This window comes from Tenebrio molitor, chromosome 8 (genome assembly GCF_963966145.1).
Source record: "Tenebrio molitor chromosome 8, icTenMoli1.1, whole genome shotgun sequence".
NCBI classification, from domain to species: Eukaryota; Metazoa; Arthropoda; class Insecta; order Coleoptera; family Tenebrionidae; genus Tenebrio; species Tenebrio molitor.
In genome coordinates, this window is record NC_091053.1 from 2,293,423 (window position 1) to 2,314,795 (window position 21,373).

Consider the following 21,373-nt stretch of genomic DNA (forward strand, 5'->3'; position numbering starts at 1 on the left):
TTATTTCTCTCTTCTTCTTCTATCGTCGTTCCCGTTTCTGTTTTTTCCTTAACTTATTCTTTCACATATTCTACCGTTTCGTTCCCAAAACATCCCCTCAAGAAATTAATTAAAGTTGAACCACCTGAACAAACGTCGCCTTTCATTTATCTAATCCACAAGACTACAAAATTGACTTAGTTAATATTGATTCTTGCATCGGTGCCCAAACACGGCGAAGATAATTTCCAATGCAGTAGACAAACAATTGCCACCGAACAGCAAGAGCAGCAACGACGGCAATTCCACAATGAAGAATCTCAGTTTGTTAATTGTGCTTCTGGCAGCCGCTGCCGGTCAGGTAATTAGTTTCATGGTTGCTGTTGTCTGATTTCTTTACGTAATCGCTCCAGGCCACGACAGATGAGGACAAGAGACAGATAAAAATCCAGAGCGCAGAATGCAAAATTGCAACAGGAGTGTCACAAGGATCGATCGCGAAGCTGCGAAGTCGCGAAACTGTGGATGACCCAAAACTGAGAGAATACGTGTTTTGTGTTTTAAAGAAGATCAGTTTCATGAACGAACATGGAGATTTGCAGATTGACACCATCAGGAGTAAAGTGAAGCCCGTGAGTCGCAGCAAGAACGAAGCGAAGGAGCTTGTCGATAAATGTGTCGTAAAGAAGGAGACGCCACAGGTGACGGCGTACGAGATGGTGGCTTGTTGGTATCGGAAGAGAAAAGGATGAAAGAAATGTTGAAGAGTTATATAATAATTATGAAATAAACATTTGATAAATTTGTAATGTTTAGCGCTCAGCGCAAATAAACTGATAGAGATGGTTGAACTGTTGAACTCTTGAACTGTTGCCCCAAGTACATATTATGTAGCATTCGAAGCGTCCTGCATTGTTTTCGAATGCAGGCATAGTTAAGTGCAAATAAAAAAAATTAAAGAATTTTTTTTGAAAGTCATACTCCCGAAGATTTCGATAGGGTTCAGATCGGACAAGAAATGTGGCATAAGTATCGGATGTTCAAGTGAAAATAAGGGAGAAATAAAGTTTGAATGGGCAGAAATGGATTTATAAAACAAGAATAAAAAGCCCAGAAAAAATTTACAAATTAGCAGTCTTTCTGTGGAATGGAGATTGTGTAACAAAATTACATGATCAGATGATATAGAAATATTATTTTCTAGCAATTCGCAATTTTTTTACTCCAGTAGTTCACCTCAAATGTCCTGCGGTGTATTGTATAATGAGACGGAGCCTCATCTGGTTAAGCTCAAAAATATGTTTCATCGATTTTGCTACTTTCCTATGATTTCTTAGATTCTCTCAAGGATCAAAAAATTAATACTAAGTGATTTTCTTTAAATTTATTGTTCAAAAAAATTTGTCAAGGTTTACATTATTGTCTTCGAGCGATCACATTACGACCTGTTATCGTGAACGCACTTAAAGAAGTCGGCTGAGGAGTGCTGAGGAGTGTCCTTCTTGACCGCACATTTGGCAACCAAGGCATCGACCTTGTCCGGATGCTCAGAGTTTTCCTTGAATTTCGTCTTAATGTGGTCCAGTTGGAATTCACCACTGGCGTCGATGAATCCGGCTCTCTTCAGGATGCAGAAAGCGTGCTCTTTCAGTTTGGGGTCGTCCACTTCTTCACGGTTGCGAACCTTGTTGAGGGACTCTTCGGATACTCCAGACTCAGCCTTGCAGGCGTCGCTGTGCTGCTTCAACTTCTCACGAGGTGTTTCGGCCTGGACAGCATCACAATAGAAAATGCGAAAGAATCGTTTGCAGTGTACTTACGTAGGTCGCGGCGACCAAGGCAACGAGGACAAGACAGAGGAGGAGCTTCATCTTCGGATCTGATGTTTCTCGGTTAGTTGAAGAAACTATGAGATGTGGAGCGATTTTGGCTGTTTTTATAAGCGGTAATTATCGCGATTTACGTGTAAAACTGCAAAAGTTCATGAGATCATTTATTCCCAGAATATGAGACAACAGAAAATTTCGCAATGTCAGACGACAAGCAAGATTTGTTGTAAACGATGAGATTGAAGTTTGTTAAGATTTTGTTGGTCAGGGCTGTTGTATAATATCTACAATTAATATGTTTCCATGTGACCTTAACAAACTAATTAAATTTAATAATGTCACTGATAAAACATATCAGCTCCTGCAGGAAAAGTTTGTCAACAATCTAAACCAGTAAAACTTCCAAACATATTTTTGTGTATTAATTAACAGCGATCAAAACAAACAAAATTGTATTAAATTTCTTTGAAAACATTTAAATTTATACAAATCTGCTTGAAAAAAATTAAATTTGACAAATTATCTGGTGGACAAAATTTATTTGAATTTATTACATATATTATTTAAACATAATACTGTTGCAGCGCTAAGAACTTAAATTGCTCAAAATGCGAACTGGAGGAGTTAATTGTTTTCAAAAGAAACAAAATGAATCCTCGTTTGTTGGAGATTTTTTTTACAAAACGGTTAACATAAAAAACTGTCAATATTGTTTTATTTACAAATTATATTCCTCTGAAAACATCAAAATAACCATTTTCGAAAGAAATAATTTATGTTTAACCGTCCTAACTTTACGATAGGATGCGCGCCGCGAACTGTTCCAACTTCGCATGATTTGTATCGAGCCTTCAAATAAATATATATTTAGTGTAAAGTAATTTTTGTAGGTAATTAATTATTCTCCGGAGTTACACAGGTTACATAGTAAGCTTTTTCCCAATTTCATATTGTCATATTCCGTGGAGGGGGAATAGGGAGAATGCACTACAAAAATTAAAAATATTTTCTAACCTAATTTTATTTCGTTAAAATGTCAAACGTTTCTTGTGTCATTTTCTACGCTGGAAAAATGTTGCAAACAATTGAATTTCCATAGGTTGCTCTAAATATAAATTTATTTGAAGGCCCTTTATGTAGATTCGTCGTTTAGCGCCATTGATTAATAATTCTTTTAGGTGGATTAATTGAACATCACTTTAACTTGAACAGTAAGTATTTCCATGCGTCTTTAAAAAACAAATTTAATTTGAACATTTTAATATAAGTGATATCAACTGTTACTGGAAAGTGATAAGAAATGTAAGCCATTGCTTCCATAATTTTTCCATGTATTAAATACTAAACAACAATCAACATAAATAAGATTTTATCACCAGCTTCACTTCTGCTTTGATGCAAAAAATGTGGTCTTCAAAACACAAAGAAATATCTCTCATTTTTGGGAGATCTCGCAGTTTGTTGTCATTTACTGCACCTTAAAGAGACAGCTTTGAGCTTTATTGATCTGCGGTCATCACTAGAAGCAAAATTAACCGGTAGAGATAATTCTTCGTGGTGGAATCGTCGATGTATAATTGGTATCTTACTGATTAATGATTAAGCAAATGACTTGGAAGCAAAACACCAGAATGTCGGAAAATTGAGGAAAAAATCAAAACTGGAAGAAAAAGGGGAAAATAAAGAAAGAATACAAAATTTGGTGCCAAGATTTATGAAACGACAAAAAAAAAAGAGAAAAGAGAATTGCAAAATACAAATAATCTTTGCTCAGAATATTATTTTTAGAATTGCGAAAAAACAACAAATAATGGAAATGTTGTAACAAAAATACGTTATCGAATGATATTGTTGTTATTATTTATTCGCTATTTTTCTACCTCTAGTACTTCAATGTGTTGTACAATGTGATAAAGCATCAACTAGTTAAAGCCCTTTTCACATAAAAATATCAGCGGAATTTTTAAATAAATCGCAATATAGCCCTCTTTGAAATTAGGCGCACCCTGTTTCATCATGAATAAATTCTCCTTTTAAATATTGTAAAAATTTTGAAAATGGAAAACACGCATTCGACTAAAGCCTCACTTTTTGGCTTTGCCAATTCGGCAACTTTCGACTTCGAAAAAAAAAAACTACCGACTGAAAGTTGGCACCGCTTTTTGTCACCTGTAGCGGTTATTTTTTTTTATTTACCGCACATTATATTTGTCCTATGTGAAACTCTAAAAAGAAAATTGTCAATGCATTGGTGACATTGCAGGTGTAATAGATGGTTCTTTTCTTCTTGGTCGAGGCTCTTCTTAGGGATATGCAATAATGGATCATGGACGGTTCTTTTTCACTTACGTTTATTAATGTGATACACTACATATCTGCGGGAGTTGGACCGGAGGTCCCAGCCCGACTTTAACACTGACACTTATCGACTTGGTGTTGATGACATGAGTTTTACGTCTAAGTGTCTTACAATAGGGGTTACTACTTATATAGGTGCCAAACTGCACACGACATTCATAATCTTGCGGACGTACCTAATATTGCACCACTAGGTACGACATACTTAATATTGCAGACGTACATAGTATTGCACCACTACACAGGCAACCAGTTATACACCAGTAAAAATTTACCTGTATGCACGTGACACCGACAGCTGACGTAGGCACGCGTTTAAACCTCCGTCCGCAGTGACAACATCCAGCAGTGGTCGGTCATCACTATTATTATTTTTTTATTTTAATTGTTCCAATCTGTTGGTTTAGAATAATTATAAAATTAGGTAACAAATTACTTATTACCCACTTGTAAGAAAAAAACGAAATTATAAGCTACTGTCATTTATTCGCTTGCATAATGTTATAATTAATAATCATTTTTTCAATAATGATTAATTACAATTTTAGAAGAAAATGCTAAAAAGTAATATGTTGTATTGTATAAAGTTTCGAGACTAGCTCTCATAGTCCTTGGGGAAATATTTCACGACTACGGTAAATCTTCTATATTTTTTCGGGCTATTTACATTTCAAGAACTCCTTAATGTTAAATCGTCAAGCAATTGTTTTATTCCTTCGGCAGCTCTGATCGATGTATATTGCTGTTACTATCATGCTTGTCCTCGTATTCCATTTTTTTATTTGATAATACAATCGTCAAATGCACGCTGGGGCGGAAATCGCATTCTTTGAAGCTAATTCTTTTGAAACATTGTATGGATTCGTCAATGGTATGCTCCACTGAACAACCAATAAAGTGTGGTAATTTTGCTAAAATATAAATTAGATAATGTACAAGGTAATCAAAAAGGTCTGTTTGTGTTGGTAATGCAATTAAGAACATTTTATATTCGGCTATTTGCAACACTGCAACCTGCACTGTTGATTTATTTGACAGATTACTGACAGATGAGAGTAAAAATGAACGGTAAAAGAAAATTAAAATGCAGACCAATTATCTAAAAACCAACTAAAGGAAATGCTAGAAGTGCCCTCCATTTTGCTTTAAATATAAATTAGCTCTTCTTTTTACGCTTTTGAGCACATTCACCAGCATGTTTAATTTGAAATGTCACTTGTCAATGATGCGGCTGTCAGTGTCACGCTGTCAACAACCGGAAGTTACTCCAGTTGTACCATTTAAAAATAAAATTCAGTATTACCAACTCAAACAGCCCTGCTTGATCACTTGGAACGTTGAAAGACAAACAGGAATTTGTATTAAAACTTACGTTCTCCTAAGTGTGGATAATATTTTAATACAGTTTAGCTTTGGAGGCCATGTTGATTTTGAACTAAGCGCACAACCAGCGGAACGCAGATCGATATAGCAGAGTGCGCTTTGGACGTAATAATGTTTGTAAACGCTAGATGGCGCACCAAAAATAGTCTTGGTAAAGTCACTAGTCTTGGTATATTCTTTGTAGTCATTTCTAAATAAGCAGTTCATTTCTTATTTTAATGAATAAAATTAAATTGTTTTCATTTGTAAATTTATTTGGAAAATAACATATAATGTACAAACCAGAGGGAAAAAACATGTGTAAGGTATTGCTGAAATACTGTATTTTACATAATTTCTTTAAAAAATCCTTAATTTAAACGAGTAAAGCTTCCAAATATATTAATGTGTCTTACTCTTAACAAGAGTGTTTTGTTGCATACACTGGAAGAACTCGAAAGCCGAGTTCTGTGGAGTGTCCTTCTTGACGGCACATTTGGCAACTAAATCATCAACCTTCTCTGGATCCTTTAAGTTTTCCTTGAATGTTGTCTTGATGGTCTCCACTTGGAATTCACCATTGGCGTCAATGAGTCCGGCCTTCTTCAGTAACCTGAAGGTGTATTGTTTAATTTCGGAAAGCGTCCATGTCTCATCTAAGGACTCCTCCGATATTTTAGATACGTTCGCACCCTGGAGAGCAACACGATAGAAAGTGTGAAAGGGTCAATTTACACAGTACCTACATGAACCGCAGCCACCAAAGCAACAACAACAAAACAGAGAAGGACCTTCATCTTCGACGCGATGACTCTCGGTCAGTCAAAGAAACTAAAAAGTGAAGCGGTTTTGATCGCTGTAATAAATAGTTAGTATCGCGGTTCATACAAGTTCAAGAGATAATTTATTCGCGGAGATTAAGACAACACAGATTTCGCAACGTCCACGAAACGCAACAATTGTTGTTAACGACGGGATCGAAGGCTGGAAACAGTATGACCCAGTGATCTTTTCTAATATTTTCAAAAATTGTTTTTAAAAACGAGTAAAACTGTCAAATTTTAAATACCAAAACACAACGAATGCTTTGTAAAATGTATTTTGGGTTGCATTTTTACCTGGTCAGGCTCGTCATCTTACACATTAATTATGATATGCTCCAAAAGATAATTCCAGGATAGCTTCGCATCATATCAAGCAATAAATAAAATAGTGTAGCGGACGAGAGATTGGCGCCTGTTTCGCGAACGGAGGTGATGTCATCCAGTCTCGAATACAAATGACTCACTATTCTAGCGAGATCGAGAGAGAACTTGCAGAGGTGTGTGCCAGACACGGAGCGTCAATTTAATAAATAATTAGTTGTTATTGTTTATTCTCAATTTTTTGTATAATTCTTGATCGTAACATTATATTTACAATAAATTCAACTACTACAAGCGATTTTTATGAAAGCACTCAAACAACTTGGCAGATGAAGCTTCTGGACTGCCCTTCTTGACATTTGGCAATTAACCGATCTATCTCTTCCGGATTATTAGAGTTTTCCTTCAATGTCTCTGCTTTCCCAGTTTGGGATCGTCCGGGTACTCATGGTTCCTTGCCTTAATGAGAGTTTCCTCTTATCAGATGAAACCTTGCTCTTGCAAGACTCGCTGTACTTCCTCACCTTCACAAGAGGTGACTCGGCCTGATTGCAAAACATTTAAAAAAATGTAAAACAGGTACGCCGCAACCATCAAACCGATGACGACAAGGCAGAGAGGAACCTTCATTTTCTGATCTGATGTGTCTCTGTTAGTTGAAGAAACTGTGAGAAATGCAGAATTCCAATCGCTTTTATAAAGAACAGTTGAGGTGGAAGAACGCAAGAGTTCAACAGATTAGTTATTTGTAGAACTTGAGACGATAAATATTTCGTAACAAGCAGGAATGGTCTCAATTATGAGATTACTCTATATCATTTCAATAATGTCAGTCATAAGAGATATTAGTCGTAACTGAATAAGTTTATCAACAAAATATACCAATAATATCGCGCGTTCAAATGAAATCCTGAGCTAAGTAGGCGTTGGAAGAAGTAAACCGTTTAGAACAGTGTAAAGTTTGAATTTCCCGCCGTTTGTCACGAATGACATTTGTTTGAACATGTTTGTTTTCAGCAAAGGGTTCCCTTAGATATTTACTTCGAGAATAGGAATCGTTAAGTTATTCAATTTTTAATGTAAAATATTGCAAAGAAAGAAAAAAGAAAGATTTTTAGGCTCTAAATTTTAGGTTAGCTGTCAACATGCTCCAATTAATTTACGCTTTAAAAAAGCACAACAACTGACGGTTTCCAACGCCTTCCCAGCCCAGGATTTCATTTGAACGCGCGATACTTCCAACTATATCTTCTTCTTCATTTTTCTTCAGTCTCTTCAAAGCCAATTAATTTTTTTTTTAAGATTACGATTCAACAAAATTAAATGGGACAAATAACAAATATTTTACAAAAATTCTAGAAGATAACAGAAATACCTACAGATATCTAAACGTCTTGGAAATAAGTAATTTCTTTTTTAGTCATCTTTGTTTAAATTTATTTCTTAAATAAAAATCCAAGGATTCTGGTGTTTGGAAATATTTATTGTTCAGTAAAAATCTCAATTCTCTATAAAATACAATAAACTAAATTACGATTAAAAGTACTCGAGCAAGCACTCCATAAACTTCGAAGAGGAAGACAACGGAGTATCCTTTTTAACAGCACATTTATCAACAAACTTTTCTACATTTTCTGGATCACCCGAATTTTCCTTGAATTGCGTTTTCATGAGTTCCACCTGGAAGTCACCCTTGCTGTCAATATATCCACCCTTCGTAAGAATGCACAATGCCTGGCGTTTCACTTCTGGATGGTCCAATTTCTTAGTGTTACGAGCCTTGTCGAGGAGATCTTCGGATATTCCGGATTCGCTCTTGCAAACGATGTGGTACTTTCTCATTTTATCACGAGGCGTGTCAGCCTTAATAACAAAACATTTGAGAAAGTTTTTCTAATTAACGCGAGTACTTACCCAGGTCGCGGCTACCAAAGCAACAATCACCAAACAGAGCAGAAGCTTCATTTTGGTTAACTAAATGCAAAGATTTGGAACGCTTTTATAAGGCGTGAATTATCGTATCAATGAAAATTAACGAGAGTTCAGGAGATTGTTTTTAACCTACGTTAAAATATAAATGCACAAGATTTGCACAATAGCAATATAAGCAACAAAAAACTGTTTATTATTATTTACATATCAAATATGAAGGTTATGTATTTTAAATTATTCTGTCCGGATAGTTTCGTATCACATCAAGCCATAAATATTTTTAATATAAGTAAAATATTGTAGTGGATAAGGTTTTCGCACCTGTATCGCGAACGGAGGTGATATCATCACGTATGACTCACTATTCGAGCGAGATCGAAAGAAAGCTCTCGGAGGTGCGTCCCAGACACAGAAAGCAAATTAATTAATTGGTTCTCTTTATTATTACTTGTTAATATCTCAATAAAAATCTCAATTCTCTGTAAAATATTAACACAAACAAAGTAAGTTACGATGGATAATATTCGAGCAAACACTCGATAAACTTGGACGATGAAGCCAACGGAGTGTCCTTCTTGACAGCACATTTATCAACAAACTTGTCTACATCTTCTGGATTATCAGAGCCTTCTTTGAATTTCGTTTTCATGGTCTCCACCTGGAAGTCACCGCTGCTGTCGATATATCCATCCTGTACAAGCAAGCACAAAGCATGCTTTTGCAGTTTAGGATCTTCCACCTTCTTAAACTTGCGGGCGCTGTTGAGGAGATCTTCCGACACTCCAGATTCATTCTTGCAAATGGTGTGGTACTTGTTCAGTTTAGCACGAGGTGTCTCGGCCTGAATTTCGACACATTTGAGAGTGTTTATCTGACTTGCACGAATACTTACCCAAGCCGCGGCTACCAAAGAAACAACCACCAGAGAGAGCAGAAGCTTCATTTTTCGATTTATTGTTGTTAACTAAATACAAAGATTTTGAACGCTTTTATAAGCCGTGAATTATCATATCAATGAAAATTAACGAGAGTTCAGGAGATTGTTTAACCTACGTTAAAATATAAATGCACAAGATTTGCACAATAGCAATACGAGCAACAAAAAATTGTTTATTATTATTTACATATCAAATATGAAGGTTATGTATTTTAAATTATTCTGTCGGGATAGTTTCGTATCACATCAAGCAATAAATATTTTTAATATAAGTAAAATATTGTACTGGATAAGGATTCCGCGCCTGTATCGCGAACGGAGCTGATATCATCACGTATGACTCACTATTCGAGCGAGATCGAAAGGAAGTTCTCGGAGGTGGGTCTCAGACACAGAAAGTAAATTAATTAATTGGTTCTCTTTATTATTACATATTAATATCTCAATAAAAATCTCAATTCTCTGTAAAATATTAACACAATAGAACAAACTAAATTACGAACATAGCCACTCGTTTAGACCTCCGTCCGCAGACAACATACAGTTAATATAGCATCGCTTTGGAGGTCACCGAGTGGTGTGGCCAAGCGCCTAGCGCGCCACTTTACATTCAGGAGGTCCCGGGTTCTAACCCCGGTCAGGTGTGGGTTTTTTTTCAGAGGTTTCCCCACACCATCACATCGTGGTATGTCTCATATCACAGATAAGGCGAATGCTGGGTCAGTACCAACCTCTGCAGTACCTACCACCTTCCTTCCGCACCCATCCACACCGTACCCATCAATGTGGCTGAAAAGGCTCTGGAAAGCCTCAGCAGCCCGCCCCCCTTCGGGGAGGAATGGAAGATGTATCCTTTCCTTTGGAGGTCAAGTTGATCTTAAACTAGGCGCGCAACCAGCAGAACCCAGATCCACAGACCAATAAGGAATTAAGACTGTTAAAGTCTTTCTTTGGAAAGATGTAGTAGGTATAACAAAAATCTCAATTCTTTATATAATAATTCTCGATCGTAATACAATACGTGCAATAAATTCATCTACGACGAGTGATTGTCATCGAAGCACTCATACAATTTGGTCGATGAAGTCTCTGGACTGTTCTTCTTGACGGCGCATTTGGCAATTAACCGATCTATCTCTTCCGGATTATCAGAGTTGTCCTTCAGTGTCGTTTTCATGGTCTCCACCTGGAAGTCACCATTAGTATCAATAAATCCGGCCTTCCTCAGGATGCAAAACGCGTGCTTTCCCAGTTTGGGATCGTTCAGGTGCTCATAGTCCCCTGCCTTATGGAGGATTTCTTCTGTTGCCCCAGACTCGCTCTTGCAAGGGTCGCTGTACTTCCTCAACTTCACAAGAGGAGACTGGGCCTGAATATGCAGCAACCACCAAGCCAATGATGACAAGACAACGAAGGATACTCATTTTGTAAGCAACTGTGAGAAGACGTTATCGTGATTTGCTTAGAAAAATGCAAGAGTTCAACAGGTTGTTTATTTGCAGAACATTTCGTAACAAGCAAGAAGCAAAATAATTCGTTATTATTCCCCTAGATCACCCACTTTGGATCTGTTGCGATGAATACATTTAACAAACTCGAAACAAGTGTTCTGTAGAGTGTCCTTCTTGACGGCACATTTGGCAACCAAGTCATCGACCTTCTCTGGATGGTCATAGTCTTGCTTGAATTTCGTCTTGATGTTGTCCACTAGGAAGTCACCGTTGCTGTCAATAAATTCGCCCTTCTGAACGATACAGACCGCGTGTTCCCACAATTTTGGGTCATCCACGTGCTCACGGTTGCGAACTTTTCTTAGAGACTCCTGCGACACTCCTGACACGCTCAAACAAGCGTCGCTGTACTGTCGCAGCTTCTGTTGAGGTGTCTCAGCCTGAAGAGCAACACGATAGAAAGTATAAGAGTCAATTTTGACCGTACTTACGTAAACAGCAGCCACGAAAGCAACGACAACGAGATAAAGAGAAATCTTCATCTTCAGACGTGATGATCCTTGGTTTGTCAAAGAAACTAAGAAGTGAAGCGATTTTGATCGCTTTAATAAGCAGTTGTTGTTGCGGTTCAAGTGGAAAGTGTACAAGTTCAAGAGATAATTTGTTCACAAAGAATAAAACGACAAAGATTTTGCAACGTCACTAATTTGTGCATCTCAAAATAATAATTTTATATCGAATTTATCAAAAATATTTTTATTTGAATTCGATGTCAAGGATTTCATTTATGTTTGAAATATTTGTGCTTTCTATGAGATCATAGAAATGCATGCAGATATCTAAACGCCTTGGAAAGAAGTAATTTATTTTTTGTTATTTCTGTTTTTATTTCTTAAATAAAAATCTAAGGATTCTGGTGTTTGAAAATATATTTTATTCTCTTCAAAATATTAACAACAAACTAAATTACGATTAGTAATATTCGAGCAAGCACTCTATAAACTTGGACGATGAGGCCAACGGAGTGTCCTTCTTGACAGCACATTTATCAACAAACTTTTCTACATATTCTGGATCCTCAGAATTTTCTTTGAATTGCGTTTTCATCGCCTTCACCTGGAAGTCACCATTGCTGTCAATATATCCACCTTTCGTAAGAATGCACAATGCCTGGCGTTGCACTTCTGGATTGTCCACTTTCTTAGTCTTACGAATCTTGTCGATGCGATCTTCGGATATTCCAGATTCACTCTTGCAAATGTTGTGGTACTTTCTCAATATATCACGAGGTGTCTCGGCCTAAATATCGACACGTTTAAGAGATTTTAACTAATTTAACACTTACCCAGGCCAAGGCTGCCAAAGAAACAACCACCAAGCAGAGGAGAAGCTTCATTTTCGATTTGTTGTTGTTAACTAAATACAAAAATATTGAACGCTTTTATAAGATATGAGTTATCAATCATATTCATGAAAAAGAACGAGAGTTCAGGAGATTGTTTAACCTAGGTTCAAATATAATTGCACAAAAATTGCAACTTGTTTTTTATTATTTCACATATCAAATATGAAAATTTTCCTTTATAAAATCCGCTGCAGATTATGCATTTTAAATGTTCTCCTCAGATAGCTTCGTATCACATTAAGCAATAAATATTTTTAATATAAGTAAAATATTGTAATGGATAAGGGTTCCGCACCTGTATCGCGAACGGAGGTGATGTCATCCAATCTACGCTCTCACTATCCAGCGAGATCGAAAGAGAGCTCTGCCAGGTGCAGAAAGTGAATTAATTAATTGTCTTTCTTATTACAAATTATCTTTAAATCGTCGAACCCCTTCTGAAAACTTTACAAAACGAATTCCACGTTTCAATCCCTTTGTAAAAATTTATTGTAGTGACAATTTCACTTTGATTAATATAACATAAGAAATTAATCTACGACGAGTGACTGTCACGCAAGCACTTAAAGAAACCGCTCGAAGAGTCCTGTGGAGTATCCTTCTTAACAGCACATTTGGCAACCAAGTCATCGACCTTCTCCGGATGATCATAATTTTGCTTGAATTTCGTCTTCATGGTCTTCACTTGAAAGTCACCGCTGGTATCAATAAATCCGCCCTTCTTAAGGGCGCAGAACGAGTTCTCTTTCAATTTGGGATCGTCCAAATTCTCACCCTTGCGGGCCCTAGCGAGAACGTCATCCGATACTCCAGATTGGCTCCTGCAAGAGTCGCTGTGTTTCCTCACCTTTTCAAGAGGTGTCTCGGCCTGAATGAAGCACATTCAAGAAGTGTTAAAGGGTCGAGGTGGTACTCACATAAGCTGCGACCACCAAACCAATGACGACAAGGCATAGAAGGACCTTCATTTCTCTGCTGGTTGAAGAAACTGTGAGAAATGGAGAGATTTTGACCGCTTTTATAAAGGACGATTATCATGTGAAAGAGTTCAATAGATCATTTATTTGCAAAAATTCCGCCAACAAATATTTTGTAAACAAGCAGGACTGGTTTCAACGAAGAGATTACTCTATCATATTTCAATTTAATGAATTTAATGTCCAAAAAATAAACGAGTATTGATTCCAAATATATTTTCTTCTTCAGTCTTTTTCAGTCGCTTAGAAATTAGCTCAAACTATTGAGGCACTCGGCTCTGCCTCGTGCCTGAAAACCTAGATGTCGCGCTGTAAAATACACCTACCGGACTCTAATGTAAGTAACTATACTGTACTGTTGCGTAAAAAATTTAGAAAGCAATACATTTTTTGGTTAGCTGTTTTTTTTTTAATTTTCTACGATGTAGACGCATTAGTACGCTTACATTTCTTTCGATAAATTTATTGTTTAATAAAAATCTCAACAATATTAACACAATAGAAGAAAATAAATCACGACGAGTAGTATTCCAGCATGCACTCTGTAAACTTGGTCGCCGAAGCCATGGGAAGGTGCTTCTTGACAGCACATTTATCAACAAACTTGTCTACATCTTCTGGATCATGATTTTCTTTGAATTGCGTTTTCATCGCGTCCACCTGGAAGTCACCCTTGCTGTCAATATGTCCAGCTTTCGTAAGAATGCACAATGCGTGTTTCTGCAGGTCAGGATGTTTCACTTTCTTGAATTTACGGGCGTCGTCGAGGATATCATTCGATACTCCAGATTCGCTCTGGCAAACGCTGTGGTATTTTCTGAGTTGAGCACGAGGTGTCTCGCCCTTAATAGTGACACATTTGAGAAGATTTATCTAACTTACACGAATACTTACCCAGGCTGCTGCTAGCAAAGAAACAACCACCAGACAGAAGAGAAGCTTCATTTTTCGACTTGTTGTTAACTAAATACGGAGATACTGAACGCTTTTATAAGCTGTGAGTTATCAAATTAATGAAAACGAACGAGAGCTCAGGAGATTGTTTAACCAAGGTTCAAATATAATTGTACACAAATTGCGCAATAGATATGAGCCACAAAAATTAAATATGATATACAGGGTGTATTTTTAAAATGTGCCGAAATTTTACCTACGAGGTTGTTTGACAACGTAGAAGAATAAAAGCAATTGAAAAAAATTGTAGCTCAAAAAATAAATGTCATTTTATTTTTTGACATAGAATTTTTTAAACATCTTTTTCGAGTTCTACATGAAGCCAGTAGCTCGTGATTAAAATATCTGCACAACTTTCAAAATCACCCTGTATACAGGGTGTCTCAAAAATGGCGCCCAATCTCCTAAGGGTCTTAAAGAATAGAAGTCTGGTAAGGTAAATCTCAATACAAAATTTGATCGGATCAACAGATTTTGTATAACTTGCTCTTAAATATGGTGATTTCAGAGAGATGTATCTCCTTTATTATCAAATTTTACAGCTGAATTATAAATTACTTTACAATTTTACTTTTTCCAAGACCCCTTTGGCTAGAGGAACAACACAGAAGTCCTTCTTTTTAGAGTAATGACCTACTAAAATACGCTAAAAGAACAGTGGCAACATTGACCTCAAAGGAGAATTGGTTTGGTTGCACAATCAACCAAACCGATGTTGCCAAGTTTGCTTATTTTAAAATGTGTATAACTTGGAAAGTATCCAATGGAAAAAAAATTTACAACGAAATTGAACTCAACTCTTCAAATAGTTTAACCCCTCAAAAGATTGGGCGCCATTTTTGAGACACCCTGTATATGTATATCGAATATGAAAAAATTGCCTATAAAGTCCGATGCTGATTATGTATTTAAAAGGACTGTCTCAACATCATTCATATCAAGAAATAAATATTATAGGAAAAATAGTGCAAGGAACGCACCTGTGTCGCAAGCGGAGGTGATGGAATCGTGTTTTGAAAACGAATGATTCACCATTCACGTGTGTGAGCAAGACAGAGCTTTCGGGGGTGTTTCCCGAACACAGAGAGCGAATTGATTAATTAATTAGTTGTCTTTATCTCATAAAATCGTTGAACCTTGTCAGAAAACGTCGCAAAACAAACACAACGTTTCGATTCCTTTGTAAACATTTATTCTAGCGATAATTTCAATTTAATTGTGATATAATCGTACGAATTAAACTACGACAAGTGATTCTCATGCAAACACCTAAAGAAACTGTGCGTCGACTCCTGTGGAGTGTCCTTCTTGACGGCGCATTTGGCAACCAAGTCATCGACCTTCTCTGGATGGTCCGCGTTTTCCTTCAATTTCGCCCTGATGGTCTCCACTTGGAAGTCGCCGTTGTCGTCAAGGAATCCGGACTTCTTAAGGATGCAGACCCCGTGGTCTCTCAGTTTGGGATCGTCCACTTTCTCACCTTTGCGAGCTCTGGCGAGGACGTCATCCGATACTCCAGATTCGCGCTTGCAGGCGTCGCTGTGCTTTCTCACTTTTTGGAGAGGTGTCTCGGCCTGAATGAAACAGGTTCAAGAAGTGTTAAAGAGGCTTCACAGTACTCACATAAGCTGCCGCGACCAAAGCGACGACGATTAGGCAGAGAAGGACCTTCATTTTCTGATCTGGTGTTTCACGGTTGCTTGAAGGAACTGACACGTGGAGAGATTCTGATTGGTTTTTATAAACGGTAGAAATAGTGATTCACGTGAGAAACTAGTAAAGTTCAAGAGGTTATGGATTTCCAGACGGCAAGATTCATTTGTGGCGTAACTCAACAAGTAAGAATTGTTGTTGACCATGAGATTGCAGTTGGATAAGATTTTAGTGGTCAGGATTGTTATATAATGTGTAATAAATATGTTTCCATTCGATCGTAAAAAACAAATTAGCGATGAGATTATTATACAGGATGATTTTGAAAGTTGTGCAGAAATTTTAACCACAAGCTACTGGCTTCATGTAGAACTCGGAAAAAATATTTAAAAAATTGTAGCTCAAAAAATAAATGTCATTTTATTTTTTGACATAGAATTTTTTAAATATTTTTTCCGAGTTCTACATGAAGCCTGTAGCTTGTGGTTAAAATTTCTGCACAACTTTCAAAATCACCCTGTACAATGTTTCTTTTTAAAAAATGCCAGTGATAAGAGATATCAATGACTGAACAAGTTTGTCAACAAACGAACCAGTAATGTTTTCAATTATGTCTTCATGTATTGATTACCAAAAACCAATCAAAACCAAATTCTAGAGATTTTTAGAAAATTAGTTCAAAATAGTTTTTACAAAAGAATTGCGTCTTTAAAAGCTTCAAATTTCTCTCATATCGGGTGTTCATTGAAATTTTTTTTAAATTTATCGACAAAGTGGACGTTGAAGAGTCGATTGTGAACGCACTACTCGTCAGTCCGCAAAGTAAAAACTCAAGCAACGTAAAAAGTGAGGTTAGTCAGCTGATTCGTAATGATCTGTAACTCGTGGTGCGTTCACAATCGACTCTTCAACGACTACTTTGTGGATAAATTTAAATGAACACCCGTTACATTTTCTCTATTATTAATTAATACCACATTTCGGCTTCTTTCGAAAAATTTATTGTTTAATAAAAATTTCTAACAGAATGTAACAAACCAAACTAGGAGGCGCGGTTTTCGTGCAAGCACCTAACAAACTTGGCAGACGTCAATTGCGGACTGTCCTTCTTGACAGCGCATTTTTCCACCAACTGCTCTACATTTTCCGGATGATCCGAGTTTTCCGTCAATTTCGTTTTAATAATTTCCACCTGGAAATCACCGTTGCTGTCAATAAATCCGGCTTTCTTGAGCATGCAGAACGCATGCTCTCTCAGTGTGGGATCGTCTATGTACTCGTGGTTGCGGACCCTGTTGCGACTTTCTTCTGACACTCCGGATCCGGACTCGCTCTGGCAAGCGGCGCTGTACTTCCTCACCTTCTCTCCAGGTGTATCACCCTGGAAGACAACACATTTACGAGGCGTTGATGATTAACACGAGTACCTACGCGGGTCGCGGCCACCAAAGAAACCACGACAAGACAGATAAAAAGCTTCATTTTCTGTTCTGATGTCTCTAATTGCACTGCACAGAGAGAATAGTTTTATACGCCGTAAATTATCAATCAATCAGAGGTTAAGCGATTGTTTAACCTGTGTTAAAATCAGTGGCGGTTGGTGTCATTTTTAGATGGTTTTAAACGAAGACGGGTCTCGACTTCCAGTGGTTTTATCTAACATTTACAGTAACAAAGAAATTAATTTTTGTACTTCTTGGCGGACATAATGAAAATTTATTTTCCATCATCTTTTGTGCCCCCGGTACCAGCCGCCCCTGGCTAAAATGTCATGTAAATCAAACAGAAAAATCGCGCAAACTTTTGTGTGTTTTATGTTTCCATTAAATATCTTTTCTTTTGCTATTAGAAAACATCGACCGGGAGACTTTTAATCATTCAGACAAATTTAGTAGGTTGGCACTCCCGAATAATTGGTACGCCTAGTCATTTGTCAAAGAGTTGTCTGTTGATTCGCTTTCTAGGTTAAGATTCTAGAAATAAATAATGACAATTTGATTTATTTTGACTTTTGAGCTGTCATATTTGAATTTGACAATCAAGTGTACCAACATAAAATCGTAAATGTATTGCCAACCGAACAAAAATAATTTCAATCATTAACAGTCACCCAATATTATTAAATAAAAAATGTCTCGTTAAAGTAAAGATGTCTTCAAATACATTTTACAATATAATATATGTGGTGATAATAATAATAATATTTCATTCTTTTATTCATTTTTTTATATTCTTTATTGTCTTCTTGATCACTTTTGCAGGAAAGCTATGAATTTTTTTAAGTGATAAAAGGGGTGAGTCACCTGCACAAAAAATTACAGTCGATAACAGCGAACCCTACATTTGAAATTTCAGAAGCCACTTCAGCTCAGTTCCAAACCGTTTTCAGCGCAAGCAGAATCCTTTACCGCGCCTGTATCGATTTCAGAACTAGACGAAATGTGGCGAGCTCTGGTGGCAGCTTTCAGAAGTTTACACATTTGTAAAATGGTGACGTCATGTATGAGGTCACCCAGTAGTAAACCAGTGAATTCGAATCAATACTATAGCAGCTATTCGAGTAGGATTTCCTTGCACCAACCAGGAAAAGTTGTAGCAAGAGTAACATTGTAAAAATCTAGTTATTTTTTTTTGATGAAATATTTAAAGATTTGTTTTATAGGTTTTGAGGTTCGAGAAATATTTTATAAATCAAATCACTACATACAAATTTTTTGGTAAGAAGGAAATAGTTTGAGATAATTTGCGCTGGGATGCATTTTTAAATTGTGCATCTGCAGTAGGGGTTTTATTCTTTTTCTGGTTGAAGAGATGCGAGACTAGCAATTCACAATAAATTAAGTGATTTGGAATTACAAAGCCGCAGTGTCCCCTGCTTAGTCAAATACAAATTGTTTGTGCAGCACTATCCCTTTCCATGCAACGAGAAATTGAATTAAATCTAGCTAGACCGGGGAAGATCGATAATAATCTCGTGTTTCTGGAAGAACTTACCGCAGGTGATCAAATATGACGCCGCTCCTTATCAAAGCCGGCAACAAGCAGAAATGGATGCATAAGTTTTCGAGCTCCAACTATCTTAGAACGCAGAGAATGTATACAAAGCAAAACTGTTATTATGATGTATTCAGGAAACAAGTGCCACGGTATTCAGGCCGGACTTATGTAATCATCCAAAAAGAAGAATTTTCTTGTGTCGATAACAACCAATAATTATTTTTGTCTTTTTCCGTGTCTTTGTTCTGGCACATAATTCCAATCGTTTCTTTCAAATTATTATTTTGTACACTGTCTTGCCAGTGATGAATCTTGCAAACAATCGTGTAGCACTTCAGTCTCTTCAGTCGTTGCTAAAATATTCATGAAATTCTTTGAAGGCATAACTCTGGAATCTTCCGATTTAAAGCCAAAGTGTACCTCCGCCATCTTGATGACACCCTCATTGTGTAGTTTCATAGCAGGCAAATCATTTCTCTTTTCCTGGCCAATCTAAATTCCAGTATTAAGGTATAAAATTCACAATGTAAATTGAATAAAATAATTGTTTCCACCGTTCAGATATCGTCTCAGATACTTAGACACTAAGATATTAAAAACCAATTCATAATAACCATCTCGTTATGATCCGGCACAAAATCTTCTTGATAATGCCCAAAATGGCGTTGGCGTTGACACCCCCTTCTATAAAACCATCTCCATCAAAACCAAAACTTAGAAGTTTGTTCTTCCTACTTTTCTTCCCGCCATTCTTTTTTTCTTGCTTTCTCTCTGCCTTCCTTTCTCTTTGCCTTGCTTCCTTCCTTCCTTCCATCCATCCATCCCTCTTTCCTTCATTTCTTCCTTCCCCTTTCCTTCCTTCCTTCAGTTCCTTCTCTCCTTTCTTTCTTCCGTCCGTCTTTCCTTTCTTTCTTTTTTCCATCGTTCCTTTCGTATAAATTACAGCAAATTTAACGTCGTCTCAGAAGACTCTTCTTTTTGTATTCTTCTCGGTCTCAAAGAGTTTCCTTTCTTTTTGCCTTTCTTCCTTCCTCCCTTCCTTCCTTCGTTCCTTCCTCCCTTACTTTCTTCTTGCCTCCTTCATTCTTTCCTCCCTTCCTGCAATCTTCCTTTCTTCCTTCCATCCATCCATCTTTCCTTCATTTCTTCCTTCCCTCCTTCCTTCCTTCCTTCAGTTCCTTCTCTCCTTTTCTTTCTTCCTTCCGTCTTTCCTTTGTTTCTTCTTTCCATCGTTCCTTTCATATAAATGACAGCAAATTTAACGTCGTCTCGGGAGACTCTTCTTTGTGTATTCTTCTCGGTCTCGAAGAGTTTCCTTTCTGATCTGCCTTCCTTTCTTTTTGTCTCCCTTCCTTCCTTCCTTCCTTCCTTCCTTCCTTCCTTCCTTCCTTCCTTCCTTCCTCCCTTCCTTCCTTCGTTCCTCCCTTCCTTCCTTCTTTCCCCCTTCAATCCTTCCTTCCTTCCTGTCTTTCTTCCTTTCTTCCTTCCATCCATCCATCTTTCCTTCATTTCTTCCTTCCCTCCTTCCTTCCTTCCTTCCTTCCTTCAGTTCCTTCTCTCCTTTCTTTCTGCCTTCCGCCTTTCCTTTCTTTCTTCTTTCCATCGTTCCTTTCATATAAATGACAGCAAATTTAATGTCGTCTCAGAAGACTCTTCTTTTTGAATTCTTCTCGGTTTCGAAGAGTTTCTTTTCTGATCTGGTTGACATATTAAGGTTACCACACTCTTCTTCTTCTTCTAAGGAATCGTCTGACTTGGTTTACATGTTGAGATAACATGCTCTTCTTTTTCCTAAACACACTTTCCTAAATAAACAACAGGAACATTACTCCTTTATCTTCTTTCCTAAGATACAAAAATAGAAGATAGTTTCTATAATTATATTAAACACTTTCAACTCCACTATTCGGGACTCTTTCACCAAAATCCATCCTCTCTTCTTTTTTTCCACTAGTCTTTCCCTCTCTCCCGTCTCTTCCGCACAAATCGGAACGCGTTGAAGAGTTATTATGTATTGATAAAATATTTATCTATTTGAAAAAGGTAGATACAAAATAAATTTGTAATTTTTCCAATGAAATATTTAAAAAATGTAATGTGCACCTCGGCCAAAAAGTGCCTTTTGTCCTTGTCTGTTGGAAGCCTCGGCTGCGCCTCGGCCAGAAAACTCAAACTCAGGCGAAAAAGATGCACTTTTTGGTATTGATACACAAATAACTATTAAATTATTGCGACACAATGATAATAACAATAAGTTTCGGTAAAACAAATTAATGTTTCACCCAAAACTTGCCTGATTGTTTACACCGCATAATCCAATTCAAGTTTGAAACCATATTCACGCTCGCATAAACTGAACAAACAAATTGTTCTTGAACTTTATTGCAAATCGAA

The 21,373-nt window shown here is 37.0% G+C and overlaps 5 protein-coding genes and 2 long non-coding RNA genes across 10 annotated transcripts in view; 1 reads left to right on the top strand and 6 right to left on the bottom strand.

The window, feature by feature from the left end:
• Positions 1 to 21,373, top strand: part of LOC138136649 (GTPase-activating Rap/Ran-GAP domain-like protein 3) — a 119,042-nt gene that overhangs the window by 52,455 nt on the left and 45,214 nt on the right. The gene's annotated exons all lie outside the window — the stretch shown is intronic.
• Positions 1,349 to 1,961, bottom strand: LOC138136660 (B1 protein-like). The gene is made up of 2 exons (XM_069055930.1): positions 1,800 to 1,961; positions 1,349 to 1,747 (listed from the first exon to the last, which is right to left on the bottom strand). The coding sequence occupies exons 1-2, from the start codon at positions 1,848 to 1,850 to the stop codon at positions 1,418 to 1,420; spliced, it is 381 nt and encodes a 126-aa protein (XP_068912031.1). The 5' UTR covers positions 1,851 to 1,961; the 3' UTR covers positions 1,349 to 1,417.
• On the bottom strand, positions 4,633 to 5,927 carry LOC138136662 (uncharacterized). The gene is made up of 2 exons (XR_011161381.1): positions 5,539 to 5,927; positions 4,633 to 5,077 (listed from the first exon to the last, which is right to left on the bottom strand). It is a non-coding gene; the product is annotated as an uncharacterized lncRNA (long non-coding RNA).
• On the bottom strand, positions 9,026 to 9,645 carry LOC138137001 (B1 protein-like). The gene is made up of 2 exons (XM_069056304.1): positions 9,498 to 9,645; positions 9,026 to 9,446 (listed from the first exon to the last, which is right to left on the bottom strand). The coding sequence occupies exons 1-2, from the start codon at positions 9,546 to 9,548 to the stop codon at positions 9,114 to 9,116; spliced, it is 384 nt and encodes a 127-aa protein (XP_068912405.1). The 5' UTR covers positions 9,549 to 9,645; the 3' UTR covers positions 9,026 to 9,113.
• On the bottom strand, positions 11,022 to 11,644 carry LOC138136657 (B1 protein-like). Its single transcript, XM_069055927.1, has 2 exons — positions 11,485 to 11,644; positions 11,022 to 11,433 (listed from the first exon to the last, which is right to left on the bottom strand). Exons 1-2 carry the CDS (start codon positions 11,533 to 11,535, stop codon positions 11,083 to 11,085), a joined length of 402 nt encoding a protein of 133 aa, XP_068912028.1. The 5' UTR covers positions 11,536 to 11,644; the 3' UTR covers positions 11,022 to 11,082.
• Positions 11,905 to 12,937, bottom strand: LOC138136661 (uncharacterized). The gene is made up of 2 exons (XR_011161380.1): positions 12,339 to 12,937; positions 11,905 to 12,292 (listed from the first exon to the last, which is right to left on the bottom strand). It is a non-coding gene; the product is annotated as an uncharacterized lncRNA (long non-coding RNA).
• Positions 15,499 to 16,161, bottom strand: LOC138136659 (B1 protein-like). Its single transcript, XM_069055929.1, has 2 exons — positions 15,953 to 16,161; positions 15,499 to 15,903 (listed from the first exon to the last, which is right to left on the bottom strand). The coding sequence occupies exons 1-2, from the start codon at positions 16,001 to 16,003 to the stop codon at positions 15,571 to 15,573; spliced, it is 384 nt and encodes a 127-aa protein (XP_068912030.1). The 5' UTR covers positions 16,004 to 16,161; the 3' UTR covers positions 15,499 to 15,570.

Coding starts and splice junctions, on each gene's coding strand:
- LOC138136660 (XM_069055930.1), bottom strand. CDS start 1,850: ATGAAGCTCCTCCTCTGTCTTGTCCTCGTTGCCTTGGTCGCCGCGACC. Junction 1,748..1,799: donor CCTTGGTCGCCGCGACCTAC/GTAAGTACACTG, acceptor GATGCTGTCCAG/GCCGAAACACCTCGTGAGAA.
- LOC138137001 (XM_069056304.1), bottom strand. CDS start 9,548: ATGAAGCTTCTGCTCTCTCTGGTGGTTGTTTCTTTGGTAGCCGCGGCT. Junction 9,447..9,497: donor CTTTGGTAGCCGCGGCTTGG/GTAAGTATTCGT, acceptor GTCGAAATTCAG/GCCGAGACACCTCGTGCTAA.
- LOC138136657 (XM_069055927.1), bottom strand. CDS start 11,535: ATGAAGATTTCTCTTTATCTCGTTGTCGTTGCTTTCGTGGCTGCTGTT. Junction 11,434..11,484: donor CTTTCGTGGCTGCTGTTTAC/GTAAGTACGGTC, acceptor GTTGCTCTTCAG/GCTGAGACACCTCAACAGAA.
- LOC138136659 (XM_069055929.1), bottom strand. CDS start 16,003: ATGAAGGTCCTTCTCTGCCTAATCGTCGTCGCTTTGGTCGCGGCAGCT. Junction 15,904..15,952: donor CTTTGGTCGCGGCAGCTTAT/GTGAGTACTGTG, acceptor TGTTTCATTCAG/GCCGAGACACCTCTCCAAAA.